Source organism: Neomonachus schauinslandi, chromosome 1 (genome assembly GCF_002201575.2).
Source record: "Neomonachus schauinslandi chromosome 1, ASM220157v2, whole genome shotgun sequence".
NCBI lineage: Eukaryota > Metazoa > Chordata > Mammalia > Carnivora > Phocidae > Neomonachus > Neomonachus schauinslandi.
Window position 1 is genome coordinate 197,411,478 of NC_058403.1, and position 27,579 is coordinate 197,439,056.

The following is a 27,579-nucleotide window of genomic DNA, read 5'->3' on the forward strand; positions in this document are numbered from 1 at the left end:
GCCCCAAGGAAGTGGGAGCAGGTGCAGTTCTGGAACCTTCTCCAGGACTTGTGGCTGCCCCTGAGGTGGCCCACCAGAAAGTCATCACGGGGTAGCACCAGGCTTGTCCCGGGCCTCTTGATTCCTAGGGCTCTTGTGGCCCTAAGCAAATTTATAGGAAAAGGAACCAGTGAGGTAAGTTGAATGGACATGTCTGCAAATCTCCTTCTGCACATAAGCCTCAGATTCTGCTGTGAAATTGCTCAGTCCCGAGGCTCTCGAGGGCCCAGAGCTGCAGCTCTGACTGCACCCCCAGCTCCCCTGGTGCATATGCTCTCTCTGTTCAGGCCTTGTAGTGTGTTCCCTCTTGTGGGCCTCGGTTTGTAATTCCTCTTCTGCTAGCTTGCTTATGTTTTGCTGTTGTAAGCAGAGCTATTGCAGATACACTTGTACTTTGAGCTTTCTTTGGGTCATTTCCTTGGGAGCTTATCTTGAGGAAAAGAGTTGATAGGTAATTTTATTGCTCTTGTTTTGCACTCAGCCCTGGTTGACCACCCTGCCTGCCTCTTGGGCTGTGCATGGGGCCAGGGAGGGGATCCTGTCACCACACACTGGGGGAGAAGGCCAGGGCTATCTCTGGGAAGGTAGGAGATGTGAAGAGGGGATGCAGAACCCCACTCCTGAGGTTGTGGGAGAGCCCTTCAGGGAGCAGTGGGAAGGAGGGGAGCAGGCGGGGTGTGCGGGATTCCCCCGTGCTTAGTAGCTGGTTCACGGCCCTTCGGTTGCCTGAGAGCCCTGACCAGCAGTTGTGCAAACAGCGCACGCCTCAGTGTCACTGGCTCTCAGGATGCAGGGCCTTGCTTAACTTGCTTTTCTCTCACCTTCGCCAATGCTGGGGTTTTTCTGCAAGTTCACTCTTGCTCATTGTTGGCCTGTATTCCATGGGATCCTCTCCTTCCCTCCCCTGAGGCTCACAGTTTGGGTCACATTTGCCCAAAGGTCAGGTACAGGAGCGATGGAGCCCCCACTGGCAAGCAGGGCCCTTTACTTCTCTGCGGGCCTGCCTGGAGACAGACAAGTGCCTCTGCACCCCAAGTCCCAAGGGCAGTGGGTGCTGAGGTGCACCTGCATCCTCAGGGCCGGGCAGGGGGCACAGCTTCCCAGGCATGCCCCTGGCTTTTACCTGGAGCTAGTGCTAGGCCTCACTGAACATTTATCATCCCATTTGACAGGTGAGGACACCAAGGCTCAGAGTTGCCAGTCATGGTCAGAGTCAAGAGAGGAACCCAGACCTGACTCCTGAGCCCCAGGCAGGGCTGCCCCTGGGGCCTCTGTGCTCCAGCTCCGGTGAGGGAGACAAGCTGAGGGGAAGGGCCCAGCAGGCCGTCCGAGAAGGGCTACCAGGAGAAGGCACTTGCAGAGCCCTGGGGGCAAAGAGGGGCAGTGACAGGTCCCCACATGGGCCGCCTGTCTGTCTGCTGTAGTTTCACATGGCCCAGGTGCTGGGGTCGGTGGAAGGGAAGCTTTCTAAGGTTTCTGCAGTGAGGCCACACTGAAAGCGGAGCTGGGTCACGTGAGGCCGGTAGTTTTGCTGTCTTGGTGTCTGTCCCAGTGGGCCAGGGTTTGGGGATGCTGTGTCCAGACCTGTCCCCGCCTCTGGCCTCGGCAACTTCTCTGGCTGGCGCACTGACCTGGCGGCACGTGGGATGGTGGCAGGTGGGCCGTCTGAGGGACGGTCCTTGTGGACATTGGTCTGGGTCTCTGGTCTCAGCCCCTTGTGGCACTCACCCTGGGGGATTTCGAGATGCCAGCCCCCCCCCCCCCCCCATAATTTTTGAGCACCAACTCTGTGCCAGACCACATGATCCGGAACGGCTCAAACACTGCAGGGCTGCCTTCGCTCCAAGTGATCAGGTGCAGGGGGCAGACTCATGGGTGAGGTGATCAGGATGGAGGGAGTGTGCCGGGGTAGCACGGAGGTGGCTGGGAAGAAGGTCTCACTGAAGAAGCTGGGTTTTGTACTGGATGAGGCAAAATTCCCAGCAGGGAGGGTAAGCAGTGGAACTGTGCTAGCAGGAATGCTGAAAGGCTGTGCGGGCAGGGTGTGGATTCCCGGATGACAGGTGGGCGTTGACTATCTCCTGGGCTTTGGCTCTGTCTGGCCTGTTCATTCAGGGGCGGGGCGGGTCCAGCTTTATATCCGAGGCACCCATCAGGATAAGGGGCTGATGAGATCATCCGCAGCTGCTGGAGCTCGGACAAGCCTGGGCAGCGGGGTTATGCCGGTGGTGGCTCGAGACCAGGGTCTGAGGCCAGGAGGCCTGGAAGGCCCGTCTGATACCCTGTGCGGGGAGCAGAGTGGGGGCACATTGGAAGGCGTCCCAGCCCTTATCTGACATGGCCTCCTTGCCTTTCAGTTTGCATGACCAACTGCCCAACGCTCATTGTCATGGTAGGCCTGCCCGCCAGGGGCAAGACCTACATCTCTAAGAAGCTGACTCGCTACCTGAACTGGATTGGCGTGCCCACTCGCGGTGAGACTTGGCCTCGGATTCCAAGGGGGCCTTGGGGCTTTGTGGGGGAGGGGAGGGGAAGAGAAAAGGCTGGCCTGGGGTGGGTCATGGTCAAGAACTGGGGAGGGCTGATGCTGTGTGAAAGCTGAGCCTTTCTTTCCCCCAGAATTCAACGTAGGCCAGTATCGCCGGGACATGGTCAAGACATACAAGTCTTTCGAGTTCTTCCTTCCAGACAACGAAGAGGGCCTAAAAATCAGGAAGTGAGTATGTGTATGTGTGTGATTATGTGTGTTTACAGAGAAGACCCTGGAGCCCAGGTGCCCAGCTGCTCCTGAGCCCTGCCTGGCCTTGCTTTGCCTGTGACAGGGCTGGTCTCCTGACCTCTCAGGATGTGGTGGGATTGGGGATGTGTTGGATATGGGGACAACGGGAGAGGGTGTAGGGCCCCCCCTTTTTTTTTTTAAGATTTTATTTATTTATTTGAGACAGAGAGAGAAAGAGAGATAGCATGAGCAGTGGGAGGGGGCAGAGGGAGAAGGAGAAGAAGCAGGTGCCCTGCTGAGCAAGGAGCCTGACTTGGGGCTCGATCCCAGGACTCTGAGATCATGACCCGAGCCGAAGGCAGACACTTAACCGACTGAGCCACCCAGGCACCCCAGGTGTATGGCCTCTTGGTGGCTGGCTCTGCCCTGGGATTCATGAACCCTTAATAAGGACATCCTATGGGAGGGGAAGATGGGGCTTCAGAGAGATGGAGGAGACCTAGCCAGGGCAGGTCATGGGCCGCTGAAGAGACCTCTCACTTGCTTACCCCAGGCCCTCCATGGGCATGGCCTCTGGTAAGGAGGGGAGCCCAGTGGGTGCAGGGACACAGGCCTCTGGGATGGGGCAGAGTGGGAGAGGGACTACCTCCTGGCACCTTCTCACAAAGCTAGAAGGATTGGGCCCAGAACCGCACCCTTCCTTTCCTTGCCCCCGGATAAATTTGGAGGATGTTTGGCATGTGCTTGGCATGTTCTTGGCACAGGTAGGACAGGCCTTGGCTTTGCTTTCATGTGGCTCAGACTTCACCCTCCTGTTCTCATTCATGAATTTGCATATGATACCCTACCTCTTGCCCTCCCTGCCCCATTCAGACTTGAACCAAGAACAACTGGTGGTCTGAGGATCTGTGCTCTTTTGGGCAGGTATCAGCTGAGGGATCAAGAAGCTTCCTTGCCCTTGCTCTGCGTCCAGCCACTGTGGTAGGGCATTTAGCAGAGGTTGGCCCAGCTCTAGTGACCTCCCCAAATCAAGTGGAGCTCCAGGCCAGAAGCTCCTGGGTTGTTGCCCAGGCCTGGATACTAGGCTGTCTGCTCCGTCTCTGGCCACCAGGGGGCAAGAGCTCCCCACTGTGGGGCTTGGCCCTTCCCCAGCGTGGGCTCTCGGCCAGGCTGCAGCAGCACCAAGGAAGGGCAGGGGAGTCTGACATTCAGGCCTGTGGCCGAATTGTGGGTAAAACTGGAGGCTGGACCCTCTGGTGACCCAGACAAAAGGGGGGGGACTGATATTTGAACTCCTGCTGTGTGTTGGGTGCATGCTGCCCGTTGTCACTCCTCCTCCCCATTTTACGGGTGAGGAAACTGAGGTTCAGGAGTCTCACACAAGACAACAAGTTACTTCCTAGAGTCCAGACTTGAACCTAAGCCCATACCACTAAAAACCGTTGTGTCCATCTTTCTAGTGTTACCCAGTTAGTAGGTCAGAGGCTGTATCCCGTGCAAATTCTGTAACAATCTCAAGCTGTGGGCACCGACCAGCTTATTTCTCTCCCCTGCGTGCGGCCGGTGGCATCACCTCACTCCCCCAGATGCGGAGCCAAGGTCTGGAAGTGATGGTACTGTGTAGGATCACGCACGGTTTGAATTTGAAGCCAGGCCTGTCTGAATCCAAAGTGTTTGTGGGAAGAATAAGGGAGCTGGCCCTCCCAGGGCCCACCAGTAAATCTGCTCAGGCCTCCCGTCGAAGGTAGGAGTATTGAGATTAACTCAGATGGGGAAACCCCGACTTGGAGAGGTTGGGGAGCTAGTCCAGGGTGGCCCAGCTGGAACAGAGGCCCCAGCAGGAGAAGCTGGGGGCAGGTTTATGGGGGCCTGTCTGCAGGCACGCCCTCTGGCTATTCCTAGAAACCCTCCCTCCTTTTTTTTTTTTTTTTTTTAAAGATTTTTTTTTTTTTTTTGAAAGGGAGAGGGATAGCGAGAGCAGGAACAAAAGCAGGGGGGGGGGGGGGGGGAGAAGCGGGCTCCCTGCTCAGCAGGAAGCCCGATGTGGGACTCGATCCCAGGACCCTGGGATCATGACCTGAGCTGAAGGCAGACACTTAACGACTGAGCCACCCAGGCGCCCGAAACCCTCCCTCCTGAACCTAAAGGCTGGCTCTGGCCCCTGGGCTTCAGGACCATTTCCCAATGACCAGCCCAAAAGGTCCCACAGGTAATTGGCAACACAGAAGGATCAGACTTTTTTAAATGGGAAGCCTGAGAAGAGAAGGCTAAGTTTCCCAGAGCCCTGGGTGACCACACATTGTTGAGGTCCCTGGAGCTACACAGCGTTGGTGTCTGTCCCTGACACCGGGCACAGTGGAAGGTCCAGGAAAGGGCATGCGGGGTCATGTGCGCACGTGCAGGTCACATGTACACATACGCCATCAGGCGCATTCATACTTGCACGCTCGGTCTCCTATTGCACACAAGCCCACAGGCCGGCCCGTGGGCACGTGCACGTGCGGCTAACAGTTCCATTCAGGCCAGTTCTGACACGGTCCAACTGGAGTTAGCACCGGTCTGCACAGGTGAAGGGCTCAGTCCCACACGCCTACCCCCGCTTCACACCCACACCCCCAAACGCTCGGGCTCCCGGGCTGCTCATCCCACGTCTCCACTGGAGCCTGGCGATCCCTCTTAGCCAGTGCTGCCTCAGCTGGAGCAACCCACTGGTCTTAGCCCAGGACGTGGAGCGCGCGTGCGGCTGGCCAGACATGGCTCCGGCCGTGCCAGTTCCCCGGACTCTCGGAATTCAGGGGTTTTGGGCAGAGGAAAGCTCTTTAAAGTTTTAACCGAAAGACCCACCGGGGCGCAGAAAGGTCACAAAGAGGCATAGGAGCAGAGCTCCTTCCAGGGACGTGGACCCAGCTCTGCCACCGATTTGCCCCTGGCCCCAGCTGGCCGCCCCCTGCTTTGCCTGGCCTGCGCCTCCATGTTTGGGTGCAGTGGCCCGGCCAGCGGAAGGCCCGGCAGCACTGCCCTTGGACGCGCTGGGGTTTATGCACCAAATCCGAAGATCAAACAAATGGAAGAAGATCTAACTTTCCTCTTGCATCAAGAAAGTGCAGGTAAGGGCCGCCTGGGTGGCTCAGTCATTCAGTGTCTGCCTTCGGCTCAGGTCATGATCCCAGGGTCCTGGGATCGAGCCCCACATCGGGCTCCCTGCTCCATGGGGAGACTGCTTCTCCCTCTCCCAGTCCCCCTGCTTGTGTTCCCTCTCTCGCTGTGTCTCTCTCTGTCAAATAAATAAATAAAGTCTTAAAAAAAAAAAAAAAGTGCAGGTAATAGATGAAAGACCAGAGTGATCTATTTGTCTCCAGACCTTAGAGGAGAAAGGGATACAATGAGTAAGATCCTTAGATACAGCAGCACATTTTGCAGCAATAAACCAAAAGGCTGAGATATTCTGAAGGCATTATAGTCAGTGGTCAGTCATGGGGAAGTTTTCACCTTCTGGAGGGTCTGTGGACATGGGTGCAAGAGACAGAGGCACAGCACCCTCCTCCAGAAGGGATAGTTTCACAGGTTCTCTTTCCAGGAAAGCAAATGGAATATTAAGTGTAATGTCGCCCTGGGGGCCTCAACAGTGTCTTTTCTCTCCCTGCCACCAGCCCCCAACACTCACACACAAGGAAACGTCTGGTTTTAAAAGTGCTTATTTTGGGGCGCCTGGGTGGCTCAGTCGGTTAAGTGTCTGCCTTCAGCTCAGGTCATGATCTCAGGGTCCTGGGATCGAGTCCTGCATCGGGCTCCCTGCTCAGCTTCTGTCTGCTTCTCCATTTCCTTCTGCCCCTCCCCTCCGCTTGTGCTGTCTCTCTCTCTCAAGTGAATAAATAAAATCCTAAATAAATAAATAAATAAATAAATAATAAAAGTGCTTATTTCGATAATTATGGGAAATGCATGACAATTAGAAATCATGAATATGGCAAAATGGCAGCCTGGATTTGTATACAATGAGATGAGAAGAGAAAGTGCAGAAAAGTGGTATTTTAAAAAATATTCCCAGGGGCACCTGGGTGGCTCAGTCGGTTAAGCGTCTGCCTTCAGCTCAGGTCGTGATCCCAGGGTCCTGGGATCAAGTCCCACATCGGGCTCCTTGCTTGGTGGGGAGTCTGCTTCTCCCTCTGCCTGCCGTTCCCCCTGCTTGTGCGCACACTCTCTCTCTCTCTCTGACAAAATCTTAAAAAAAAAAATCCCCAGTGGCCAGGAGCACATAGCCTTCCACTTACAGCAGAGTTAGCACACAGCCCTAAAATGACCTCAAGGAAAGAGAGCCCTTGAGAAGAGAAGGGACCCCAGGGACTGGGCCCTCTCCGGTCTGGGGTAGGATGTGTCTCTGATCTGTGGCCCTCCTGGAGGGCCAGGGTCGGGTGCGGGGCTGACCCTGTGTTTTCTCTTCTGAAGGCAGTGTGCGCTGGCAGCCCTCCGTGATGTCCGGCGGTTTCTCAGTGAGGAGGGGGGCCACGTGGCGGTGAGTGAGACATCCCTGCGACTTCTGGGAGTGGCATGTGGGAGCCTAGCTACATCTAGCCCTTTGCTCATCAGGTGTCTGGCAGGGAAGGGAGGGTGTGCAGGGCCTTGGGAGGAAGTCTACAGCCAGTATATAGGAGGAAGCCAGAGGCTGGATGTGTGCTGGGTATTTCCCTCTGGGCTTGTGGTTGCATTTGACCCAGTAGGACTTCCTTCTGAATACTCACATTGTCAGTCACCACATGTGGTATCTGTTACCTAAGTCTTTAGCCAATGTGATTTTTCCTGGGCTGGGGAGAATCCTGCCTCACATGTAGTGGCTGTTCCAGGAACCCGCTGAATCCTGGGTAATGGAATTCCAACGATGTGTTGGCCCCTCCTGTCAGATGGATGGGTGGGACAAGGTTGAGCAAGGGTGTCTATGGGAAAGGCCCCTCCCCTCCCCCTATGCAGTCAAACACAGGAGCTGCTTTTTCCTTCCCTTTTCCTCTTGGAGGCGTGCTTCCTGCAGCTCATAATCCCCCAGCCCCATCTGGATCAGTCACCTTCTGGGTCTCTGGAGTTCCCTCCTCCTGACTCCCCAGTTGAAGCCTTGCTCTCAGACCCCATGTCTTCTTTTTCCTTGGTTTACTGACTTGTTTAGTTGGAGCACATGCTCCAGTAGCTTCCTGAGGAAGGTACTTGGAAATTACCTCGCATGAGATCTTGTGTGTCTGGAACTGTCTTTTTTTATCCTCATATTTGATGGTTGGGTTTAGGTGGGAAGTATTTTTCCTTTAGAATTTCCACAACATCGCTCTGTTGTAGTATGGCTTCTAGAGTAGCTGTGGAAAAGTCGGATGGCATTCTGATTTGCCGATCTTCCCAAAAGTTTCATCTCTTGGAGGGAACTGGGGCTGCTCATGCCCTTTCCTCTGGGGAGAACTTTAGGGCCTTGTGGTGGGTCTTCGCCATGGTGGGTTTTCGCCATGGTGGGTCCCAGGGCGGCCGTCTCCAATGAGAAACTCTTTTCTAACAGGTCAGGGAACCTGTCATCTGTTATTACTTTGATAAGCCACCCCCACCAGTTTCTGACAATTGATTCTCTGCTCCACTCCCATTTTTCTGAGCTGCTTTTTCTAGAACTCCTGGGGGTTTCATGCTGGGCTTGAGCCCTAATTATATCTTTTTTTTCCCTCCTGATTGCCTATCTCTGTCACTTGTGTTCTATTTTCAGGGAGACTATCTCAACATTATCGTACAAGCATTCGGTTGAATTTTTAAAGAATTTCTGTGATCATATTTTAATTTCTAAATTCTAAATTTCTTATCGCTGAATGTTCCAGTTTTTTAGAATTCTGTTTCTGTTTCGGGGTTACTACAGTATTTTGTATCTCTCTTTAGATAACATTTTTTTTTTTTTTTGGACATATCTTTCTGTTCTCTGCCCTGTCTTCATTTTCCAAAGTTCCTTTATTCTTTTTTATGTAGTCTGTTTTTCACATTTGGGGTTTTGCTGAAGCAGCCCATGAGCCCTGGTTGAATGCCCTTTTAAAAAAGTGGTGCTCTAAAAGCTGCTTTTAGACATGCGGGTGAGTGGGTCACCCCTGAGGGCATGTGGACAGGCCCCAGGTGGTTCATGAGGAGCCCCAGATGAGTCAGCCTGGCCGGATGAGGCAGGGAGAGGGCCTGGGGCTCCACCTGCTCTTAGTTGCACCACCGGGCTGTCCCCCCTTTTCCTCTGCACCCTTGTTCCTTTTCTCTGAGACAACTGGGTCCCATTCCTGATGCTCCCCGTTCTGCACAGGTGGGTGTGCCGTGCTGGCTGGGGGCTTATGTTTGGTTTGCTCCGTCTCTCCGAGTTGACATCTCCTCTTCCGTTCTCTCTATTCTTCTTTTCCCATCTTCATGGAGTCTCAGGATGGAGTGGAAATAAACAGGGGTTCTGCACTCCATGTTTCACTGGTTTTACAGGAAGTCCTGTTGGCCAAGCACAGACTGAGTACCTGCTGGGAACACAGGCACCCATTCCTCCCAGCTTCCTTGAGGTGTGTTCCTCAAGGAAGGGGGGCCTGGCCCGGGCCTCGCAGGTCTAAAGGAGACCGGCCAGGCGGGTGGCCTGGGCACCAGCTGGTCCCCATGAGAAATCTGGTCCCTGTGCAGCTGCTGTCGGCTGGCCTCCCCGCTGCTCCAGGGCCAGAGTCCGAGTGAACCCTGGTTTGGTCCTAGGTCTTCGATGCAACGAATACCACCCGAGAGCGGAGAGCGACCATCTTTAATTTTGGGGAACAGAATGGCTACAAGGTGAGGCATCTTTGGTTCACTTCCTCGGTCGGGCTGTGGCACGTGTGGACCCCCTCACAGCCTCCTGATGTGCGTGGGTGTCAGGCAGGTGGGCTCCAGAGTGGATGTGGGATACAGGAGTTGCTATTTCCTCTCTGTCTAGGGTTTTCTTTTCGGGGAGGTGGGCATTTCATGGGAGGGTCCTGGATAGGGTGGCACCTAGTTTGGTTGGGGGCTTCTCGACCCTGTCCCCACCCCCAGAAGAAGGGCCTGGGGTCAACCTGACCATCAGGGAGGTGGGAGCTCCATGGAGCCAGGCCCAGGACCCTGAATGTGTCTATGATTCCTTCCCTCCTGCCGGCCCTTGTCCTTGCCGAAGACCTTTTTTGTGGAGTCCATCTGTGTGGATCCTGAGGTCATAGCTGCTAACATTGTGGTGAGTGGTGTCTCTGACCTTGTGGGGGCAATAATACAGCTGAGGTGGCATGTGACAGTGAGGTCTGTCTCCGGGTTTGGGCCAGTGCCTAGGCCGGCCTCGATTTGAGCTTCTCGAACATTGGGGGTGGGGAGGGAAGGCAGTGCATCACCAGGTCAGGTGATCGGAGACTCCTGAGCACCACTTGTGTGGAGGGCCGTGTAGCTGGGGGGCATTCACTCTTGCTCCCTCCTCTGACCTTCCCCTCCCTTTCCCCCTCATCATTCCCTGGACAGTGAGAGAGGAGCTTCAGCCTCTGGAGGTAGGGGGTGGGGGTAGGAAGTGATGTTTATATTTTGAAAGCGAAAGAGATTTGACCCCTCTCCCCTGCCCCCTGTTTATCCAAGGAATGAACATCTGGGTTGGGGGAGATGGTTCAGCTGGGAAGGGGCTTCCGGGCCCTTTGCCCCTCTGGCCTCACATCCCCCTGTGCCACAAAGATGAGGACTCCTATCTTAGGCCGCCCAGTAATACTCTGTTGGCACTGGTGTGGGAACTAAGACCAGGGAACTGCTGGACTCCTTCTAACGGAACCAGTCTCCAGGGATCGGCTGCCAGCCTCATGCCCCCAGCCTTGTCCTGGCCTCTGGCTCAGCCTCCCCTCGCCCCCTGCCCAGCATCCTCCTTGGTCTCTAGCCCTGCCTGGCCTCCAAGTCTGATGTGTCCTTGCTCTGTGCCTGGTCCGGCAGCAAGTGAAACTGGGCAGCCCTGACTATGTGAACCACGGTAGTGACGAGGCCACGGAAGATTTCATGCGGCGCATTGAGTGCTATGAGAATTCGTACGAGTCGCTGGATGAGGACCTGGACAGGTGAGTGAGGAGAGCACCATGTCCTGCAGCTATGATGGGTGGGTGGTGGGGGTCCTGCTCAGCTGCCTCCTTGTACTCGCCAGGGTGGTGGCTGAGTGGCCACCCCCACAGGCAGAGATGGTCTGGCCTTGTTTCTTTCCTTCGGGCAGAAATTGTGGGCCAGAGGTGACTTGCAGAACCCCTATTACCTTATCTGGGGCTCTGCAAGTCAGAGTTTTCTGTTACTCCATGTGACTCAATGACCCTGCATTGCATAGAGCTTACTAGCATGGAAGGGAGGGAGGGAGGGAGGGAGAGAGGGAGGAAGAAAGGAAGAAAGAACAGAATTTTCTGCTATTCCCTTATGAAATCAAGCCTAATTTCTATGTGGAGAGTCTTCCCGCAAGGCATTTGCGAACATTACGCGTTCTTTAAGTGCGCAGTCTGTGTTTTGAGACGGGGGGATGGAGTGCCCAGATCCTGCTTACAGCTGACAGTGGCTCGTGTTGATAAGCCCCACTGCCTCCTTCTGGAATGGCAGACCCAGCAGGAGTAAGTGTTGGGTGGGGAGGGGGCTTTAGGCCCACAAGGGGCATCAGCTGAGGCTCTTACAGTAGCAAACTTTATCTGTGAAGGGTCAGGTAGCAAATATTTTGGGGGTCATACAGTCTCTGTTGAGCTATTTAACTCTGCCATTGTGGTGCAAAGGAAACATAGACAATATGTCAATAAATGGGCATGACTGCGTTCCGATAAAACTTTATTTACAACAACAGGCTGCGGGCCGAATTTGACTTTTTGGCTATAGTTTGCCAACTTCTGTATAACAGCATAAGTGGGGGCAGTGGTTAAGTAAGTAACACTGTGGCCCCGTGGTAAAGTATTGCATGGTCACAGATCATAGCCAAGACACAGGGGACAGGGTGAGTTATGTAGCATTAAGTGAAAGTCTGGAATATAAACTTGGGCGTAGGGTCCTGTATAATCACATGAGAACATCTAATGCGTACAAACCAAGGGGAACAAGCACCTGTAAGAGGGATGATTTCTGGGGGTCTTTACAGAATAGTTCCTACTGGAACTCCAGTAGGAACTCCTCCTCTGGCTGAGTCTCCTTGGCCGGGCTCTGTGGCCATTCCCAGCCAGTCAGCACCCACTGCCTGGGCCCTGGTGGTTTTTCGTGTTTCTCCAGTCACCCCAGCACAGTGGTTCTCGTGGTTCTGTGATGTGAGTGCACGAGAGAGGCTTAACTGGAACAGCTCCTGTTCGATTCCTCAGTTAACGTTGCTACTGTTTTTATTGGTGTCCACATAACAACCCTAAACCTAAACCCAGGCCCTCGGGCCAGACAGTGAGAACTCAGATGAGAACCTTCAGGGGGCCTCCCTGGGTCAGCCCAGAGCACGATGCCTGAGAAACCCTGCCTTTACTGCTGCTGCCTCCCCAGCACCCAGCAAACAGAGCAGACAGAGCGTGTTCTCCCAACCACCCCGCTCCCCAGCCCGAGCGAGCAAGGGAAGTGGCTGAGCTGGGGTACAGGGGCGGGGTTTATTGGGGGAAGGAAAGGCAGGTCCAGGGGTGGCTGGCAAGGGGAGCGGAGGCGAGGAGCGTTTGCCAGCTGCCCCCAGGTCAGTCCTGGAAAAAACCATCTCTTATTCACCTTACAGACTGTGCGTTGAGAGCTCAGAGGTAGGCAAGCGGGGTCCGGGGGCCACAGAGCAGCAGTGGAAGTCACAATGTATATGACTGACCCTTTGGATGTCACCTTCTGGAAACACGACAAGTGTTGAGCACCTCTCACAGGGTCTGTCTGGCTGTCCCACGTGTTGTGTTGCTCCGTCCTCACCTCTGTCACTTGCACACCAGCTGCCTGTCCATGTGTTGTGATCTCAAGCCCAGTGGTCCGAAATGCACAGCTCTGTGGCCACTTCCGATGGTGGCAGGATGAGCCCTTGGGGGCCCAGTCACACTCACACCTCTCTCTCTCAACCTTCTCTCTGGAAAGGGATCTGTCCTACATCAAGATCATGGACGTGGGACAGAGCTATGTGGTGAACCGGGTGGCTGATCACATCCAGAGCCGCATCGTGTATTACCTCATGAACATCCACGTGACCCCCCGCTCGATCTACCTCTGCCGGCACGGGGAAAGTGAGCTCAATCTCAAGGGCCGGATTGGCGGGGACCCGGGACTGTCCCCCCGGGGCAGGGAGGTCAGTGTGTGTGTGTGTGTGTGTGCGCACGCGCGCGCGCTGGCGTGCTCGGGGGTGGTGAGGGGAGCTGTGCATTGGTTCTTCTGGGCAGCTGGGTACATGTATGCATGTGTCCAATGGACCTGACTCCAGCTCTTACAGCTCATATGTAATCAAGGTGGATGACCTTCATTCAGTCTGGAATGTTCCTGTCATGTAGGGAAAGTCATCAAGCACCACACTTGGATCTCTGGCTTCCATGTGAGCTGTCACCAGCTGAGCCCCTTTTCCTGGAGAGGCATGCCATTATGGGAATGACCCAAGTCCCTGCAATGCAGCTGATGGCTGCACCACAGTCCGGGGGAGATACTCAGGCCTCTGTAGGGAGGTCACATGGTCCAGGACACATGGTCGGGAGGTGGGCCACGGCAGGGGACATAATGATCCACAACTGGAACTGCACGGAGGGTCTGGAGAGAATGCATAAGGATAGCACTTGAGGGTGTGGGTGTTCTCAAGAGGTCAGTTCTCTGTGTTCTGAGGCTGGGTGGGCATGACGCCATTGTGCCCTGTGGCTTCATGGTCCTTTGAGGGCCGCCTTGGATCTGTGGGTCTGAACTTGCTTCTGATGCATTTCAGTTTGCCAGGAGTCTGGCCCAGTTCATCCGTGATCAGAACATCAAGGACCTGAAGGTCTGGACGAGCCAGATGAAGAGGACCATCCAGACAGCCGAGGCCCTGGGTGTGCCTTATGAGCAGTGGAAGGTCCTCAACGAGATCGATGCGGTAATCACCTGCCCTTTGCTGTCCTCCCAGTGCCCCTGCCCTCTGCTGCTTAGTGCTCCCAGTCCCTGCCCTCCGCTGATCAGTGCTCCCAATCCCTGCCCTCCCCTGCCCGGTGCTCCTGGGCCCCCGCTGAGCTCAGCCAGCGCGACTGTGCTGAGAACCCGGGGCAGCTCTCTTCTTCACTTTTCTTCAGTTTTTTAGGGACTGGATTCCCACACCCCCGCGTCTTTCCTTCCTTCCCTTCTTTTGAATTTAACTATCTCCACCAACCAGAATTTCTTTTGGCATTCCAACATAAGCCTTAAAACTGATATCTCCCCGGTTAACTCACTACTTATAACCACCCATCTATCTTTTCCCTGTTGATTTATTTCACCTACTTTTATATTAAGTGTGATTTACAGTATCACACTGTTTTAATTATGGCAGCTTTTTACTCTGTTTCTTGGCCATTTGGATATCTTCTGTGAGGTCTTTTGTTCTTTTTCTCCCCTGATTGGATTGTCTGCCTTTTTCTTGGTGACTTTTAGGAGTTCTTTATGTATTTTGGATACACTCCCAATTTCTGATTGGGAGCCGGACATTTTGGATGAACAGTGCTAGAGATAATTCAGGCTCGGGTGAATGTTCTCTCTCTCCAGAGGATTAACTTTTACTTTGGGCAACCAGTTGGGGTAGGTTACCTTGGTCTCCTCAGGGACAGAGCAATTGCAAAGCTGCATTTTATCTTTGCAGAGGTCAATGTTCAGGTCTTCCTCCTTCTCCGAGAATGTGGCCTGTCAGGTTCTGACGGAAAACCTTGTGGACCCAAGCTTCTGTTTTTGGCCCCTCAGCCCAAGACAGTGGCCAGTTCTGCCTGACTTCTGTCCACTCAGTCCCTACTTCTTGCTTGGCTTCTCCTCCTCCCCACCCCACCCCGTTTTATTGAGATATACTCAGCATGTAACACTGTGTTAGTTTTAGGTGCACAACATGATGATTTGGTATACCTATATATTATGAAATGATGACTAAAACAAGTTAACATTTGTCACCTGCCGTAGTTACACATTTTTGTGTGTGTGAGGAGAACTTTTAAGATCTAATCTCTCAGCAACTTTCTTTTTTTTAAAGATTTTATTTATTTATTTGAGAGAGAGTGAGAGAGAGCCAGTGAGCAAGAGAGAGAGAGAGAGAGAGAGAGAGCAGGAGCAGGGGGGAGGGGAAGAGGGAGAAGCAGACTCCCCACTGAGCAGGGAGCCTATTGCAGGACTCGATGCTGGGGCTTGATGCGGACCTGGGATCATGATCTGAGCCGAAGGCAAATGCTTAACCGACTGAGCCACCCAGATGTCCCTCAGCAACTTTCAAATATACGACAGAGTATTGTTAATTGTAGTCACCATGATGTACGTTATATCCCCAAGACTTATTTATCTTTTTTTTATGTATATATAATTTAAGATTTTTATTTATTTGTGTGTGAGATAGAGAGGGAGAGCACAAGCAGGGGGAGTGGCAGGCAGAGGGAGAGGCAGACTTCCCGCCAAGCTAGGAGCGCGATGTGGGACTCGATCCCAGGCCCCTGGGATCATGACCTGAGCCGAAGGCAGATGCTTAACTGACTGAGCCACCCAGGAGCCCCGAGACTTACTTATCTTATCGTTGGAATTTTGTACCCTTTGACCACCTTCACCCATCTCCCCCACCCCCAGCTTCTCATTCTTTTAACTGCCACTTTCAAAGCAACAAAACCCCAAAAGAAGAAATGATGCTGTGTATCAGGTTCCCCTCTTTGGGCTTCCCTCTTCTCCAAGACCCTGGCCCCTCATGGCATCTCCGCCTTGTAGCTCTATGATAATATCAAGCAGGTTTAAAATTTTTTTTTTCTGTCTGGCTTTTCTACTTGCTCTCCCTGGAGGGTTGTTCTGAAGCAAGCTAGGCTACCAGTGCCTGAAGTGCAAGCTGGTAATGAGATCAGATTTGACTTGTAGAAAGGTCACCCCAGCTGGCATGTAGAGAATGGTTTTGCTGGGGCGAGGTAGAGGGGCAGGCTGGAGAAGGGAGACCAGTGAGAGTTGCTCACGGTGGCCTGGTAAGCTGATGGATGACATCTGGAACGTGACTGGCAGCAGTGTAAGAGAGACGAGTGGACTGATTTGTGGGCCGTTTACTCATTTATTCACGTATTTATGCCAGCCCGCCCTGGGGTGGGCACTGGACCAGGTGCCGGGGACCCACATGTGGGGAAGGGATAGAAGTGATAACTGAGAAGAAGACGAGTGTCCAGGACCATTCCAGGTTTCTGTCCCCTGGGAAGGGTTCTGGGTCACGTGAGGGTAGGAGCTGTGTCTACCTTGTGCCCCACATGGTGGGTGCTCAGTAAATATGGACTGAGTGGAAGGAGGCAGTCTGGGGGAGAATTGGTGAGCTCTTGAAAAGGGTAAGTACTCTTTGTGACCCCTCTCGTAGTTCCTTTGAGCATCTTGTAGGCTTCCAGCAGTTGTGGCTGCTGGGAGTCGTGGGAGGCCTGCAGCCACCCTTCCTCGCTCTCCCTGAGCCCGCTTGGGTGCCAGGGCCTGCCCTGCAGGTATTGGATGTGGCTCTAACATCGGGCTTCGCACAGAAGCCTTAGGCCACCCCAGTTTTTGTTTTTCCTTTGTAGTTAATCTGATTATTTTCCTAGATGCTGGTGGATTCTCTTCTTTATCTTTCGAGTTTGGAAACTGTTCTAATATCTGTGATCTATTCATCATCTTTCTATGTTTATCTTTCTTCTTTTCCTGGGTTCTGGTAAGCAGCCTTGGGCTAGCCTTCTATTTCAACACTGGGATTTTTTTTTTTTTTCTTAGTTCAGTCCACAGTTCACGGCCTTATTTGTTCTTTTTAAAAAAAAAATACCAGCTTTATTGAGAAATAATTCACATACCATACGGTTCACCTACCTAACGCGTACAATTCAGTGGTTCTTAGTATAGTCACACAGTTGTGCAACCACCACTGCAATTAATCTCAGAACATGTCATTACTCCAAAAAGCAACCCTGACGCCGTCCCTCCATTTCCTTCCAACCCCTCCCCCCCACCGTCCCAAGGCTACGGCTAATCTATTTTGTGTCTCCGTGGACTGGCCCAGTGGGGATATTCCATATAAATGGAATCATACACTATGTGGTTTTTTGTGACTTAGCATGTGGTTTTTTCTTTCACTTAGCATGTTTTCAAGGTCCAAGCAAGTGTCCAAGTTTCATTCCTTTATATTGCCCCACATCCTATTGGGCAATATACTAATAATAATATACCACATACGACGTATCCAGTCATCCGTTGATGGGCTTTTGGGGGGTTTGCATTTGGGGGCTCTTAGGAATAATGTTGCTGCGAACATTCATGTGCAGCTTTTTGTATGGACATGTTGTCCTTTCTCTTGGATATGTACGGAGGAGTGGAATTGCTGGATCATACAGTAAACTCTGTGTTCAACCTTGTGAAAAACTGCCAGACCGCAGCATTGTACAGTCCCACCAGCAGCGCATGAGAGGTCCGATTTCCCCACATCCTTACCAACTCTTGTTATTATCTGCCGTTTTTTCTTTAATAGCCAACCAACAGTAGAATGTCATTCGGCAAGTTCTCGACCACTTTCTAACAAAGATCACCTTTTCTTTAGTGTCCAGTAAATACCATTTCCATTTCCTTCTGAGGCCTCACCAGAAGCACCTTTCACATTCATATTTCTTTTTTTTTTTTTTTAAGATTTATTTATTTATTTGAGAGAGAGAAAGAAAGAGCGTGAACGAGGGCAGTGGGGCAGAGGGAGAGGAAGAGAGAGAATCTCAAGCAGAATCCCTGCTGAGTGCGGAGCCCAGTATGGGGCTCGATCCCAGGACCCTGACATCATGACCTGAGCCAAAATCAAGAGTTGGCTGCTTAATCGACTGAGCCACCCAGGCGCCCCCAATATTCTTATTTCTAGCAGCATTATGCTCATGAGGTTTTATGTATTTCTAAGATGATAGAAGCTCTCTCTACTCTGCTTCACTTCTTTCTGAGTCTTTAGCAGAATCACTGTCAATGCCCATATTTTTACCAAGTATCTGGTGATTGCCAACAATCCTTGGCATTCTTTAACTTACAGCTGCCTCACCTCAATCTCTGTCCTCACGTGGCCTTCTTCCCTGTGTGTGTCTCTCTGTGTCTTCTCATGGTCGTCTTGAAAGGACATCAGTCAGTGGACTGGGGCCCACACTTGGTGACCTCATCTACTTGGTTACATCTGCAAAAACTCTATTTCTTTTTTTTTTTAAGATTTTATTTATTTTAGGGGCACCTGGGTGACTCAGTTGGTTAAGCATCTGCCTTCAGCTCGGGTCACGATCCCAGGGTCCTGGGATCGAGTCCAGCGTCAGGTTCCCTGTTCAGAGGGGAGTCTGCTTCTCCCTCTCCCTCTGCCACTCCCTCTGCTTGTGCTCTCTCTCTCTGTGTCAAATAAATAAATAAAATCTTTAAAAATATATATTTTATTTATTTTAGAAAGAGAGCGAGAGAGCACGCATGAGCTGGGGGGAGGGGCAGAGGGGAAGGAGACACAGAATCTCAAGCAGACTCTGCGCTGAGCGCAGAGCCCAACGTGGGGCTCCATCTCGCAACCCTGAGATCATGACCTGAGCCAAAATCAAGAGTCGAACACTCAACTGACTGAGCCACCCAGGTGCCCCAAAGCCCTCTTTCTTTCTTTTTTTTTTTAAAGTATCTTTTTTTTTTTTTTTAAGATTTTGTTTATTTATTTGAGAGAGAGAATGAGAGACAGCACGAGAGGGAAGAAGGTCAGAGGGAGAAGCAGACCCCCTGCTGAGCAGGGAGCCCGATGGCGGGACTCGATCCCGGGACTCTAGGATCATGACCTGAGCTGAAGGCAGTCGCTTAACTAACTGAGCCACACAGGCGCCCCAAAGCCCTATTTCTAAATAAGGTCACACTAACAGGTACCACACATTAGGACTCGAGCGTATCTTTCAGCAGGGACACATCTGACTCAACAAAGATGGTTTGTCTTTCTTAGAATTTTCTTATTTCACATAAGTTATCTCATTTGTTGACACAGAGTTGTTCACAATAGTCCCTTAGAGTCTCTTCTCTTGGAAGCTTGATAGTAATGTTCCTCTGTCATGCCTAATCATAGTGATTTTTTTCTCTTTTTTTTTTTTTTAAAGATTTTATTTATTTGACAGAGATACACGGTGAGAGAGGGAACACAAGCAGGGGGAGTGGGAGAGGGAGAAGCAGGCTTCTGGGGCACCTGGGTGGCTCAGTCATTGAGCGTCTGCCTTCGGCTCAGGTCATGATCTCAGGGTCCTGGGATCGAGCCCCGCATCGGGCTCCCTGCTTGATGGGAGGCCTCTTGTCAGTCTAGCAAAAGGTTTGTGAATTCTGTGAATCTTATCAAGGAACCAACTTCTGCTTCCATTGCTTTTCTCTGTCTTCTGTTTTCTATTACATTTATTTCTGCTCTGATCTTTATTACTTCCTTCCTTCTGCTTGCTTTGCATTTAGCTTGCTCTTCTTTTTCCAGTATCTTAAGGTGGGAGATCAGATTATTGATTTGAGATCTTTCTTTTTTTTTTTTCCATACAGACATTTACAGCTGAAAGTTTTCCTCTTGGTCTTTCCTTCTTAATAGACAACTTTGCCCCAAGGCTTTGTCTAGAAAACAACTTAGAACAAAGGCAGAGACCAGCAACTTTTTATTAGGACATTTTATGGCTTCTTTCCCTCTCAGGGCCCTTAAACCACACTTACTTGTTGTCAACCAGTGTTCTTCTCTGCTGGATTTTTTAAAAAATAGCATTTATAGAAGGTAATCCACGCCACGTGTGAGTGCGTGGATGTCTTGAAGAACACAAGTGAATTCTTGCTTTATAGCTTGTACAATAGTCTATAACTCAGAATACGTATTTCTACAGCACAGAAAACAAAAGACACAAGGAAAGACACATAGTTAACATTCCTTTGTTTATTTTTATGGCATACACTGGATGGATGGGTAATGGATGGATGGAAAAAGACTGTTCTGGTAGCTCTGTACAAACAAGGGGCTGCCCCCTTGCTCAGCGTCCCCATGGGCCTGCTCTTCCCAGCGGGGTTTTAAGCTCCAGGCTGGGAGGGCCCCTATGGCCCTGGAAATGCCCTGTAAACCTGGTCCCCTCTGCCTGCCCTCCCCACCCCCCCCCCCCGACACAGGGCTGACCCCCAGGCCTGGCATGGGAGATGTGACGACCGCCGTGTCTCCCTAGGGCGTCTGTGAGGAGATGACCTACGAAGAAATTCAGGATCATTATCCACTGGAATTTGCCCTACGGGACCAGGACAAGTACCGGTATCGGTACCCCAAGGGGGAGGTAGGTGGGATTTGGGGGCTTAGCCCCAGCTGCCACCTGCGCTCTGCCCCAGGACCCCTGGGGGACTCTGGAGGCTGCATGGACAGCCGGTGGGGCCTGACCTCAGAGCTTGGCCAGGCTGGGTGTGTGTGTCATCTCTGCCACTTCCCAGCCATGATGCCCAGGCCGCAGTCCCCACCCCCCACTCGGGCGGTGGGTGGACATTGCTGCACGGGACTCCCAACTCTGAGACTCATTGGATCCCTGCTCCCCGATGTTCCCCATCTTTGCCTTTCCCCTTCCCCGGGGTATCACAGGGATCATGTCCTCCGCATGGCTCCAGACACAGAGTCCTGAATACAGACCTAGGGAGACCTTCCCCGGTTGAGTCATAGCCGCAGGAAGCCATGTGCTCGGACACCTTCCCTCAGGCTGGGTCCTGCCTCAGCCCAGGCCCCAGGTCAGAAGTAGGTCACCTTTGACTTGGGTACCTCCCACTTCCGGGAGGTGGCCTGGGGCAGTGGCCAAATAAAGATACCCTGACAGATACACACATATGTATACCCATATACGGACTCATGCAGAAGCTACCCCCCACCCCCAACCCCGGGTGCCAGCCTCTTGGCCCCTCTGCTAGACTGTCTTCAGGAAAAGTACAGCTCTGGGGAGCATTAATTATTCCCCACGTCGTACTGTGAGGGAGAGAACTCAGATTTAAAACTAACCCAGATAACAGTAAAAAGAAGCCAAGCTGTTCCCTCTTCAGACTGGAGAATACAGCGGGGGGAAATTGGTAGGGAAATTACAGTTACCAAAAGAACTGAGCTAGGCTTCCCCCGGAACTACAGGACTTCGGTCCCAGGGAGCACTTCCGGCTCCAGCTTGAGGCGTGTGTTTTGAAGTCCCGCTCATTGTGAGCAAAGAGGGCTTGGTCTCCTGATGGAGAAGTCTCTAAACCTCAGGGCCCATGCTTGGTCCAAGGGCTCCCTCATCAGCTACCTCATGGCACCCAGGGGAGGCACAGGGCAGGCTGACCATGAGGATCATTGTTCCTGGGCCCTCAGGCATGCCCATGGGTCAAGCCCCAGGAAGTTTTGGGGGTCTTTGCTCCTCCCACCCCCACGGTTCTTTCGGTGCATTCCGTCTGCTATGGGCTGGAAGGGCACAGTGTCTCCTCCCAGTCCTCAGTTTGCCAGTGTGTGAATTCCAGCAGCAGAGGGTTCCGCCAAGGGCCCTAGGGGTGGGCATGGAGATGGCCCCTTAGGATGGAAGCCTGAGGCCCAGCCCTGTCCTCTCGTCCTCCTGGGACCTGGCCCTGGGGTAGAGGATGCGATCTCTTTCCCAGATTTCCAGTTCTTCTCCCCTCCCAGCTTCCATCTCGAGCTGGACATCTCACTGTCCTACAGAGGCAGGCCCTAGCCCTGAGCTGCCCACCCCCGGTGCCCCCGGGGTGCCAGGCTGGAGGATATCTAGCCACAACCTCCCAGAATGATGAGGGTCCTAGGAGTGAGGAGGTAGCCTGCTACCCAGAACATCTCCGTCACTACCCCTGGAGCAGGGCCTGAGGGACCCTTCCTGCTTGTCCTTGCAGTCCTATGAGGACCTGGTCCAGCGCCTCGAGCCTGTCATCATGGAGCTGGAGAGGCAAGAGAATGTGCTGGTCATCTGCCACCAGGCTGTGATGCGCTGCCTTCTGGCCTACTTCCTCGATAAGGCGGCAGGTGCGGGCCGGCCCCCAGGGAGGTGGGATGTGTGTATGTGAGAGGGACAGAGGGACTGTTCTGTGGGCGTCCCTGGTGTGCCAGCCCTGCCCATCTGTGTCCACAGAACAGCTGCCCTACCTCAAGTGTCCGCTGCATACCGTCCTGAAACTGACCCCTGTGGCTTATGGTAAGGAAGCTTCCTGCACACTCACCTGGTTGCCAGACTCTGGCTTTCCATGGGACTCCACGATGTTTCTGCAGATCCCTTGAAACTCCCATTAGGGGCTCATTCCTCCTCTGCCCCCCACCCCACTGCCTTTCCCAATTTCCTTTTTTTTTTTTTCTTTTCTAAGTAAGGTCTACACCCAACTTGGGGCTTGAACTCACAATGCCGAGATCAAGAGTCACACGCTCCACAGACTGAGCCAGCTAGGAGCCCCTCCCAATTTACTTTTTTGTTTTGTTTTGTTTTAATTTCTGTGGCCACACGAGCCTTTCCGATGATCCTTAACCATCACTCACCTGCATGAGGGGCTTTTCTACTGTTTTTTCAGAGACCCCCACAAAGCCCCACGGCCCCCAGGACCTGGGCCTTAACATATTCAGGGTATTTTGAGTGCAGAGTCGTTTGAGTCCCAACTCTGCCTTGCATTGTGCCCGCAGGGACCTCAGGCCACCTCCTAAGCTCCTGAGTCTCAGCTCCTCACCTTCAGCACAGGCTATGAGGCACCCCTCAGGTGGTCGTGTCCTTGGGAGAACGACGGGAAAGCCCAGTGACAGCTGATGTTGTTCCCCTGTGTGCTCATCCCCTCGTCCCCATGCACTGAGCCCCTGGCATGATGTGGATTTGGCCTTGTGTTTGTGGCGTGCTTGGGGTGTGAGTGGTGCGGGGGCCCCGAAGGCTCATGGAACGATTCCACGCCGTGCTCAGGCTGCTGCACGGCTCATCTCCTCAGTGGAGCCCTCCCGGGTGTCTGGGCTTCTCCCCAAGGCTGCGCGGTGGCATTTGATAAGCACGGGCCTGTGGGGTTCCTCGTCCTTCCTCCCGTGCTCCCCAAAGCAGCCCAGTGTGGGAGGACCCAGATGAGGCTAAGAATGGCTGCCCTGTTCTGCGATACCCCGGGCTTCCACCCGAGAGAAGCTTCTACCCTCTACGGCTCCAGGAGGGGAAATGAATTTACATCCTCTCTTTGGCAGGTTGTAAAGTGGAGTCCATATTCCTGAACGTGATGGCTGTGAACACACACCGGGACAGGCCTCAGGTAGCAATGGGGTTACTGCTGGGGTGGCGAGCCTATTCCTGGGGGTATCCAGATGCAGCATCTTCCAGACACAGGGCCAGTTGGGGTGCCTGCCAGAGAGGACTTGAGTTCTCTACCAAACCTGCTGTCTTATCATCAGGGCGAGGTCATGGCTCTGGGCTGGGCCTTCCCGAGGGTGCTGCCCTGGGAGTGCGGAGGCCCCTGGAGCTGGGCCACCAGGGTAGGAAGTGCCTGAGCCTGGGTGTGGTGGCTTCCCAGCAGCCCTATCACAGAGGTCTGGGCCAGGGGGAGCAGGGGTCCCAGCTGGAAAGAAGCAAGAGGCCCGCAAGGGGACGGATGCAGATTCTTCCGTGATCCCCTACAAGTTCAGGCCTCACGAGCATCCTTTCCAACTTGAGCAACTTTAAAAATTAAAACGGTGTGCGCTTTGTTGGGGAAAGGGCCATGCAGGTGCAGAGAGGGTGTTGGCACTGGACAGAGACGGTCCTGCAGAAGAGCAGTTCACGACCCTGTGTTCCCCCAGTGCCTTGTTTAAGATAGAAGCTCCTCAAAGTATTGCCCAGAACCCCTTTCTATGTCCATGGGAGGTCTCTCTTCCACTGAGGCCAAGGGCTAGATCGGCCCTTCTGGACCCCATTCCCAGAGTCTGCTGTACCAAGAAGGCTCCTGGGGTCTCAGTTGTGGCTGCTGCCACCTAAAAGAGAGCATGGTGGGCTCTGGGTCCCTGTCAAAGGTGCACAGCTTGGGCTGCACACTTGCAGCCCTGTGGTCTTGGTCCCCACCAGCAGAGATGTGTGGATGTTCTTAAGGTGGCTGCCCCCTCCCTGGGACCATCCACCATGCAGGCCTCTTCCCTGTTTGTCCCAAGACTCTGCTCCAGGCCCCGTCTGGCCCCCATAGGTCACTGGGGAATGCATGTCCTAACGGGCACCCTTTGTGCTGAGGGAAGTCCAGGAGGCACTGGGCCCCAGCACTGACTGACAGGGTGATGGTAAGAGAAGCCCCTGGACCCGGCCGGCACTGGGGGCTGACCCCCGCATCTGCAGGGCAGGAGCCAGCATGGCCATGGGGTAGCTGGCAGCCCCCTTGCCCACCTCTGCATGCTGGCTTCCAAGATGCCAACTTCTGCTGGCCACCGGTTCCCGGCTGGTTCCCTTTCAGGTGGCAGGATCCCCGGGCCCTAGCCCATTCTTGGGAGCAAACTGAGATGGGAAAGGGGCCCTCAGGAAGCCTGCCCCATCCCCCAGAGTTGCACCTGCCCCTCCCATTGCAGTGGCTGGTTCAGTGAACCCAGAGGTGGGCCCCTGGGGGCCGTGTCTTCTTGCCTGTGGGTCTGGGCACATCACGTCGCACAGGGCTGCAGCCCCAGGTGACCTGCTTCAGTAGGTGATGGTTGTGAGGGCCCACAATCAAGAAGATGGGCCACCAGGATTGGGGGGCTCAAAGGACCGTCTCGTGGAGCTGAGGAAAGTGTCAGGCCCCCTTATCCCTCAGGCCTGAGCCCAGCAGGCCATGGAAGGAGCTGGGCTCTGTGGCTTGGCGAGGCCTCTCTGTAGCTGAGGGCTTCGGGAGGTCCAGGGCACCCTGTGCCCCAGCTCTGAGAGGACAGAGCAGGCCAAGATGAGGAGGGGTCCACAGGCTGCCGGGGCCTCATCTGACACCTGCCCACCAACACTTAGACCAGGAGGTGGGCACCCCCAGGAGCGGGGCCCCCTTCCCTGCCCCCACTGGTGAGGATTTGAGCCCCTAACAAGCTCTTCCCTCCCAGTTGACTCAGGCCTGAGGCAGGAGGTGGGATGGCCTCGTTCTGGGCACTGCCTGCCCTGTGAGCAAGGAGCGAGCAGGACCCAGGCACCTTCCTCCGCTGCCTTTGAACCCTTGTGTTCATCCATCCGGCATGTGTGGAGAGGCTCTTGAGCCCTTGCTCTTAGGGAAATTTGGGGGTTGGAGTCCCATAGCCAGGGCTCCTGGGGGGTGAGTATGTGAACCCAGAGGGTTACAGTGATGAGGAAAGTAGACAGCAGGACAGTGGGTGTCCTTCTGTTCTCACCACAAGGTGAATGTTCTGTGGTTTGTTGTGTGTGTGTTTGTTTTGCAGAATGTAGACATCTCGAGGCCCCCGGAGGAAGCCCTTGTCACGGTCCCTGCTCACCAGTGACCATGCCTCATCCACTGCGACCCCCAGGCAGGTATGGACCTCTGCAGATGAGGTCCTTACAGGCCCCCTGGCCCGTGTGAGTTTCTCTGCCGGAACATCCCAGAGCCCGCGCACCAGCCACCCTGCTTCCTTGTTAACAGTGACAGGGTTAGACGTGGTGCCCGACCTGCTGCTATAAAGCATTTGGCCAGACTGCATCCGCCCGGGGCTGGTGAGAGGTGTCCTCACAAGCTGGTCCTGCCGTTGCAGCTCTGAGGTGCTCTCTCCCTGGTCGGTGGGCTCTGTGAAGTGTGAAGCCCTAAACATGTGAACAGAAAGCCCGGCTAGGAGGTTCCCGCCACGGCCGAGCTGTCTCAGGCGGACCTGGCGACCCCAGCGGGGACTCTGTTGTCTCCTCTGTGTGGGACCCTGAGCTCTGCTGCCGGGGCTGCGAGCGAGTGCCCTTCCCGTCCTGCCAGGAACCGAGAGCCGCCGAGGCCGCCCCCTCGTGTCGGAGCCGCTTGTGAGCGCCACGTGCTCACTTCAGCAGAAGCACGCAGGGAGCGCGGCCTTTGGGGTCACCCCTTGTCGATCACACGTACACTGGAACATTTGGGGGAGCTGGTGGCCAAGGCCGCCCCTGCCCAACGGCTGTCACGGTGAAAGCGTGTAAAGTCAGGGTGGTCGCGTGAACACCCAGGTGCTCGAGGGAGAGGGTCCCACCTCGCCCTCCCGGCCGTGCTCCCCAGGCTACCTCTCCCCCGTTGCCGCCTGTGTCCACACAGGAGCGGACCCTGGTGGCAGAGAAATGCATTTGCTGTGAAGCGTTCAGAGAAAAAAGCCTGTCCTGGCGTTCACTGACCTCCACCTGTGGGGAGAGGCCAGAAACCCGAGGCACCCTGTCCAGGGGAGGATGTTCCCAGCATGGCGCAGCTTCGGCTTCCCGTGCATGGGAGCCTGGCAGAAAACCACCCCGGGAGGCTGCCATCTGTCACGCGCCCCTGAGTTCCTTTGGGCCCAGAGAGGCAGGCTGGGCAGTGGGTTCTGGCTCCATCTTGTAGATGAGTAGGAGGCCTGGCCAGCAAGTCGAGAGGCTGGGTGAGGAGGTGTCGGGGTCTGTAGTCGGACGCCCTGCTGTCCACAAGTGGGTCCTCGTCCGGGATCCCGAGCCCACCTTGTACCCAGAAGCTTCCCTGGCAGGACAGCCCACCTTTCCCAGCCTCCCGGGGCTTTAAAGCCTGCGCGTGCCCCTGCCCCAGCTGTGGTCTCTCAGCCTCGTGCACTGCAGTGGCCGCGGACAGACCCGGTGGAGGGCTGGGGCAGGAGCTTCTGGACTTACCTCCTGCCAGAGCCCCTAGCCCTGGACTCAGGACCAGAGGACCATGCCACTGCCTTTGGGACATGGGGACCACAGCCCTTGTTTCCATGTCCCCAGAGTTTTGGTGACTTGGTCACATGGACAGTTATTGTTGGCCATAGTGGGTTTCTTTGGTTGGCGGGCTGTACGTCTGGATGTGCCCACCTCTCCAGGACCTCAGGCTGGCTGAGGCAGGACCAGTGAGGCCTTTTCTCTGTGCCCAGAGGGCAGTCAGGAGCTGCTGGACCCGGAGTGTTACAAGGACTGGGATAGGGCAGTGGGAAGCCTGAGGGCATGGCAGGGTTGGGGCAGCTCCTCTCCGCCTCTGCCTGGAGTGCTCTCTGCATGGGCAGCAACCCACTGGGTCGGCTGCCGGGTTTTATCCATGACGGTCCATGTGCTTGTGTCGAAGACGTTTTCCCATTCTCCCTGGAGTGGGTGGTGGTGGATCTCAGCTACACGTCACGCTGTGTCCAGCATTCTTTGCAATAAATACTTAAAAAAAAAAATTGGAGCACCTGGCTGGCTCAGTCAGTAGAGCACCTGACTCTTGATCTCGGGGTTGTGAGTTCAAGCCCCATGTTGGGCCTAGAGCTTACTTAAATAAGTAAATAAATAAACAATAAGAATCTAAGGTTGTATCTTGTGGCCATCTCTCCACTTCTGAGGTATTCTCCAGCTGGTTCTGCTGACTCCCACACTGTGGTCTCTCATAGGTCTGTGTTGGGATCTTTGGTCCAGCTCCCACTTCCATGCCTACCCCTCTCTGGAGAGGAAACTGTCTTACCCTGGAGTGAGTCCTGGGCCTGGTGCCCATGGGCAGGGAGAGGGCCAAGTTTTCTCTGGGCCAGCATAGGGTTCTGGGTCCTCACCCCAGGATGTGTGAAGGGGCATCTGGGATGGAGGACCATTAAGGGGAAATTATGGGCCCCAAATGTTGGCACCTTTGGGGAGGGGAACCAGGGACTGGGTTGAGGACAGAGGGGCGAC

The 27,579-nt window shown here is 54.1% G+C and overlaps 1 protein-coding gene across 5 annotated transcripts in view; it reads left to right on the forward strand.

Annotated features, from left to right (window-relative positions):
- Positions 1 to 27,150, forward strand: part of PFKFB4 (6-phosphofructo-2-kinase/fructose-2,6-biphosphatase 4) — a 33,723-nt gene extending 6,573 nt beyond the window's left edge. For 3 of the 5 annotated variants that reach the window (XM_021687040.1, XM_021687039.1, XM_021687041.1), the window contains exons 2-14: positions 2,397 to 2,513; positions 2,659 to 2,755; positions 7,205 to 7,271; positions 9,479 to 9,553; positions 9,912 to 9,968; positions 10,697 to 10,818; positions 12,803 to 13,010; positions 13,629 to 13,775; positions 20,047 to 20,151; positions 21,722 to 21,851; positions 21,958 to 22,020; positions 23,031 to 23,095; positions 25,194 to 27,150. In XM_021687040.1, coding sequence (XP_021542715.1) covers positions 2,397 to 2,513; positions 2,659 to 2,755; positions 7,205 to 7,271; positions 9,479 to 9,553; positions 9,912 to 9,968; positions 10,697 to 10,818; positions 12,803 to 13,010; positions 13,629 to 13,775; positions 20,047 to 20,151; positions 21,722 to 21,851; positions 21,958 to 22,020; positions 23,031 to 23,095; positions 25,194 to 25,253 — 1,313 coding nt within the window. In that variant the 3' untranslated portion in view covers positions 25,254 to 27,150. The remainder of the gene's footprint in view (positions 1 to 2,396; positions 2,514 to 2,658; positions 2,756 to 7,204; positions 7,272 to 9,478; positions 9,554 to 9,911; positions 9,969 to 10,696; positions 10,819 to 12,802; positions 13,011 to 13,628; positions 13,776 to 20,046; positions 20,152 to 21,721; positions 21,852 to 21,957; positions 22,021 to 23,030; positions 23,096 to 25,193) is intronic. The other 2 variants (XM_044917189.1, XM_044917190.1) reach the window with 2 other exon arrangements.
- Positions 27,151 to 27,579: the final 429 nt, after the last annotated feature.